Source organism: Eutrigla gurnardus, assembly GCF_963514095.1.
Source record: "Eutrigla gurnardus genome assembly, chromosome: 10".
In the NCBI taxonomy this organism is placed as follows: domain Eukaryota; kingdom Metazoa; phylum Chordata; class Actinopteri; order Perciformes; family Triglidae; genus Eutrigla; species Eutrigla gurnardus.
In genome coordinates this window covers 22899546-22905934 of record NC_139924.1, presented here as the reverse complement: position 1 = coordinate 22905934, position 6389 = coordinate 22899546, and the positions used below count along the sequence as shown (strand labels likewise).

Here is a 6389-nt window from a genome sequence, read left to right as displayed (position 1 = left end):
CAGGGACACCAGTTAACATGATCACTTGTTAAAGCAATACACCGGTTGTACAGAGGAGGTGCGGCTCGCTATTTGGCGTTTCCACAGTCGGAATCATAAAACAGTTTGATGCCAAGTATGTTTGCACATACAAGGAATTTAACTTGGTGATTGGTGCATAGCAATAAACACAGTAAAGGCATAATTAAAAATACAAATATGACTTCAAAACATAAGTAATCATTTTTGTTTTTATTAAAAGCAAGAAAGAAGAAGTGTTTTGTTTTTATTGGTTGTTGTCAAATAATATATAATAATACACCCACAGCTTCACCTGTGTGAGAATCACCAGGTGATGACATCAAACGGGTGATTCACCTGATCAGACGAGCATAGGAGACAGCTGGTGACTCATACGCCTCATCCAATGTGTCACCTGTATCGCTGCTCTGCAGGTGAGCAGTCAGCCAATCACAGAGCACCTCACCAACTGGTTAATCCCTGACATCAGCGGGTTCTGATTTATTGAGCAACATGTTTCTGTAAATGTTGTTTATTTTTGTAGAGATATTCTGAGGAAAGATGTTTGCGTGATGAGTGTTTTCTGTGAAACAGCAGGAAACAGTTTGACTTAAGCTTCATTACTGAGACGCCGACTGACTCAACACATTACTGAAAACATTACTGAACATTATCACCTCAACAGGGAGTTTACAAATCAAAAGACTCAATATTCATTAGTTGATATTCTCACTGTCGTCAGGCTTCTGACTAAGCTGACTAAATAAACTAGAAAGTAGAACCAGGCAGAACCTGACTCAACCGACTGAATAACGTGCATAAAACAAAACCCTGATCAGTACAATAGTAATGGATGAACAAGAAGCCAAGGTTACCGCCCAGAACAAAAATCTCCAGAACTTTACTGACTAGAACTACGCGCTACTGACTCCAACACAAGTAACGCTTCTTATCAGAGCTACACTAGACTGGCCAGAATCAAAGTCTAGTCGAAGGTCTTTGTGTTGCAGTAAGTTCAAATGACAAGAACCAGACCTGGTCTGAACCTTTTTGTTGATCTCTGAGAGTCCAAACTGTTCCGGGTTCCTGCTCAGACCGAATTCGAGTGGTTGTTATTATTGAATTCATTCCACTGTTCAAATTGGCTTCACTTCCTGTCTAAACATCAGTTCTGTCTGTGATTCAGGTGAAGTGGTGGACTGGTTTGAAGAGGAATTCATTAACGGAGGAATAATAATGGAGACATGTGTGAGCAAAGATAAAAGGTTTAATCATTCAGCTGTCTGAGTGTCTCAGCAGGTGAAATTTTTTCCATGAAAAGCAGCAAGACGACCAATCAGTGACGAGCAACAGTTGGCGTCGACGCAGCCACAGACCCCGCCCACTCAGAGGGATGGAAAATTCATGCTTCCCTGAACATTTCACATTTATCAACAGTTGATCATAGATGGAGGGGGAGATCATGCAGGACACAGTCAGAGCCCCCTTATTACCCAGGGACCTGGACCAGAGACTCTGTTTGAAGTGAAACATCTCCTGTTGGAAAACAAAAAGACTCCAAAGAGACTCAAGCTGACCACAAAGAGACACAAGACGACCACAAAGAGACACAAGACATCAGCAAAGAGACACAAGACGACCACAAAGAGACACAAGACGTCCACAAAGAGACACAAGACGACCACAAAGAGACACAAGACGTCCACAAAGAGACACAAGACGACCACAAAGAGACACGACGACAACAACGAGACACGGCGAACACAAAGAGACACAAGACGACCACAAAGACAAACAAGACATCAGCAAAGAGACACAAGACGGCCACAAAGAGACACGACGACCACAACAAGACACAAGACTTCAATAAAGAGACACACGACAACCACAAAGACACACAAGACGATCACAAAGATACACAAGACTTCAGCAAAGAGACACAAGACTTCAGCAAAGAGACACAAGACTTCAGCAAAGAGATACAAGACGACCACAAAGAGACACAGGACTTCAGCAAAGAGACACAAGACGACCACAAAGAGACACAAGACATCATCAGAGACACAAGATGACCACAAAGAGATACAGGACTTCAGCAAAGAGACACAAGACGACCACAAAGAGACACAAGACATCATCAGAGACACAAGATGACCACAAAGAGATACAGGACTTCAGCAAAGAGACACAAGACGACCACAAAGAGACACAAGACATCATCAGAGACACAAGATGACCACAAAGAGATACAGGACTTCAGCAAAGAGACACAAGACGACCACAAAGAGACACAAGACGACCACAAAGAGACACAAGACTTCAGCAAAGAGACCCAAGATGACCACAAAGAAACACAAGACTTCAGCAAAGAGACCCAAGATGACCACAAAGAGACACAATACTTCAGCAAAGAGACACAAGACGACCACAAATATACACAAGACTTCAGCAAAGAGATACAAGACGACCACAAAGAGACACAAGACATCATCAGAGACACAAGATGACCACAAAGAGACACAATACTTCAGCAAAGAGACACAAGACGACCACAAATATACACAAGACTTCAGCAAAGAGACACAAGACGACCACAAAGAGACACAAGACATCATCAGAGACACAAGATGACCACAAAGAGATACAGGACTTCAGCAAAGAGACACAAGACGACCACAAAGAGACACAAGACTTCAGCAAAGAGACACAAGACTTCAGCAAAGAGACACAAGATGACCACAAAGATACACAAGACTTCAGCAAAGAGACCCAAGATGACCACAAAGAGACACAATACTTCAGCAAAGAGACACAAGACTTCAGCAAAGAGATACAAGACGACCACAAAGAGACACAAGACATCATCAGAGACACAAGATGACCACAAAGAGACACAATACTTCAGCAAAGAGACACAAGACGACCACAAATATACACAAGACTTCAGCAAAGAGACACAAGACGACCACAAAGAGACACAAGACATCATCAGAGACACAAGATGACCACAAAGAGATACAGGACTTCAGCAAAGAGACACAAGACGACCACAAAGAGACACAAGACTTCAGCAAAGAGACACAAGACTTCAGCAAAGAGACACAAGATGACCACAAAGATACACAAGACTTCAGCAAAGAGACACAAGATGACCACAAAGAGACACAAGACATCAGCAAAAGACACAAATATTGGAGCTATTTAACACGTCTGGCCCTCACGCAGTGTGATGTTAGTATTATTATTAATTATTGACGAAGGACGATAACAAGTTTGTCTTGTTGTTTGTCTTGAACAACATGAACCAACTTCAGCTGTTTATTCAGAGATCAGTCCCATCTACTAACACTATTGATGGATCACTGGCAGAATGAGAACGCAATGAAAGGTTTGGTGGCCTGAGCTTGGCGTCCCTCAGGGGACCTTCAGCCTTCAGCCTTCAGCCTTCAGCCTTCAGCTGACAAAACCCAACAGAGCAGCAGGGAGGAAAGAAAGAGTTTGAAAACGGATCATTTCACTAAAGAGGGAGGTGGTGGAAACATCATCATCATCATAATCAGTCAACCCCCCCACTGCAGACGGTGATCGGTGACGTCAGCGGGCTGTATAAGAGCCGCTGTGACGGGTTAGACCCAGTAGATACTCCGACCCGCAGACAGAAAGACAGACAGACAGATGATCAAGATGGTCTCGTCCTCGCACCTCCGCTGCCTCCTTCTGCTCCTACTCTCCCTCACCGCCTCCATCAGCTGCTCCTCTGCCGCACAGAGAGACGCCAAACTCCGCCTGCTTCTGCACCGGACCCCGCTGCTGGGCTCCAAACAGGTCCGACGCGCGCGCACCGAGACACAGACAGACACAAAGAGACAGACAGAGGACAGACACAGAGAGAGAGAGAGAGAGAGAGAGAGAGAGAGAGAGAGACAGCCTTTCATAAATTAAACTTTAAAACCTTTTTTAGTTATTATGATAGTTGTTGTATTAATGTCTCCATGTCGACCTGTTTTCACTTCAACTTGCTGATAGAGTCAAAGACAAACGAACATCTGAATTAAAATGAGAAGAGCTAAATTCAAATGAATTCTAATGAAAATTAAGAGTAGGCTAGTTTTAGTTGGCTGTTTCAAAGTTTTATTGTTACATTGTTTTAAATTTAGTGTCTTGATGTAATGGAATTTATTTTTTAATTTTAAATGTCTGACAGTGAAGTGAGAATAGAAAATATTTAAGGTAGAGGTTAATAAATGACATTTTCATCATGAATGATTCAATCAACCTGATTGTGTTTTAGAATTGAAAAAAAAAAATTCATGATGAAAGTGTATTTAGCCATATTTTGCCCATTTTTTTATAAAGTGACAGATGGACAGTTACTGTTAGACTGCTATATTTTTTATTATTTTTATTATATTATTGATCTATTATTTTAAAAAATGCATGTAACAATATAATATTATTATACTCATCAATATTGTGCTGCACAGAACACATGGCATAAAACAATTATGAAGTAAAGAATACATTAATTCATGATGAATATGTGAGAAATAATTTAACAAAAGTTATCTTTGACCTGATTTTGTTCTGTTAAATTATTGCTCAGTGACAGACAGACAGACAGACAGACAGACAGACAGACAGACAGACAGACAGACAGACAGACAGTCCCTTACAGTGTGAGACAGTTTGAAGCGAAACAAATTTTGAATCACAGCCTTTTATTTTATTTTAGAATTCAGCCACTTTTTTATTTAACGAGTTATCGAATATTCAATAAATAAATAATAATAATTTGATTGGCACATCGGCTGAGAGACGGGTGATGTTTTTAGAGTCACAAATGGTTTAAATTGATTTATTAGACGTTAGATATGAGCAGATTTAAATTACTTCATGTAGGTGATATGCAGCCTGAAATATGATAGAAATAATGAAATGTTATGGTCGGTTAAAGGAACACACTCTTAATCTTTTTTGTTAAAATTATTTTTACTTGCTTGATATAAATATGTTAAAAGCTAGCAGTATTCACAAATGTATTTATTGATTTATATATTATATATATTATATATGTCTTTTTGTCAACATGTTCACATTAGTTAACCCTATAATTGCTGCCTTAAAATCTTATTTCCTTTCAAATAGATGACAAATGATGACATGATGACAAATAATGATTATTTTCACTATCAATTAATCTGCTGATTATATTCCCCATTAAATTATGAATTGTTTGGTCAATAAAACATCAGTAAATTGTTTAAAAGTTTAATTTTGTTTGAAGAAAGATTAACAAAAATTGAAAAAACGCACACTCCATGAAGTTTAGAAGAAGTTCTTCTGCATGAAAAAATTAAGTAATTATCTAAATCAAAGTCTTTTAATTTTCCGTCGATGAATACATCTGCTGCTTCACTCTGAATATTTCATCAAGTGATTAATAGAAGAGTTTTTAATCTTTATTCTCCGCAGACAACACGATCACTTCTCGTTTATATCTGAGTCTCATCTTCCGAGGTAATCAAACTGGTTCAGATCAGGTGTTTGACATCAGTGACATGTCCCAATCAGGTCCCGATCAGGTCCAGATCAGGTCCCGATCAGGTCCAGATCAGGTCCAGATCAAGTTTCCGGTTCTGATGGTTAGGATCAGACTTGAAAACTAAACATTAACTATATTTCAATCTTCATTTAAATACATTAACTTTGACGTCTGCATTAGAAGCAGTTGGGAGATATTGCAGGGTTCAGTGTCTTGCTCAAGGACACTTGGACATGTGGCAGAAGGAGATGGGAATCCAACTGCCAACCTTGTGATTAAAGGACGATCTGCTCTACCAACACAGTCTGACAGGATGAAATAGTCATGAAATTGAAATCTACTGAATGGTGTATATGGTCACAAGTTCCTCTTTTTTTTCATGTCAAACTACGATGGGAAGTATTGTTTGTTCCTGCGCCACTTTTTTTTATGTCGTTAGTTTTTAATATTGCCACATTATTTCCACCTTTGAAACGTCACCCAAACAGATATGACTTCAAACTCGACCCACTATTCTAACAGTCCTCTTCAACTTGTTGAACGTAGTGTCTTTCACACTAAAATCAGTCAGGTGGTTTTCAGATATTGTGTCATATTAAAATATTTAAATATACATGTACAGGGGAGTTGCTTTTTTTTCTGTGAGTCTCTTGCAAGTTTCATTTGCATTTAGCTGCTTTTGAAAACTTCAGGCAAAAACATTTTCTTCATGCTCTGATCAATTTACAGATTTTCATCTATTTATCTTCCATAACATGTCTTCTTTCAGACTAGTGGAAAGAACACATTTATTTACTACTTTGATTGCATTGATTTCAACTAAATTCACCAAGAATTACCTTAGGCT

At 39.2% G+C, this 6389-nt stretch overlaps 1 protein-coding gene across 1 annotated transcript in view; it reads left to right on the top strand.

Moving 5' to 3' along the window:
* Positions 1–3622: 3622 nt before the first annotated feature.
* Positions 3623–6389, top strand: part of sst1.1 (somatostatin 1, tandem duplicate 1) — a 3846-nt gene continuing 1079 nt past the window's right edge. Inside the window, exon 1 of the mRNA XM_084018885.1 lies at positions 3623–3825. Within this exon, the coding sequence (XP_083875011.1) occupies positions 3676–3825 (150 nt within the window). The 5' untranslated portion in view covers positions 3623–3675. The remainder of the gene's footprint in view (positions 3826–6389) is intronic.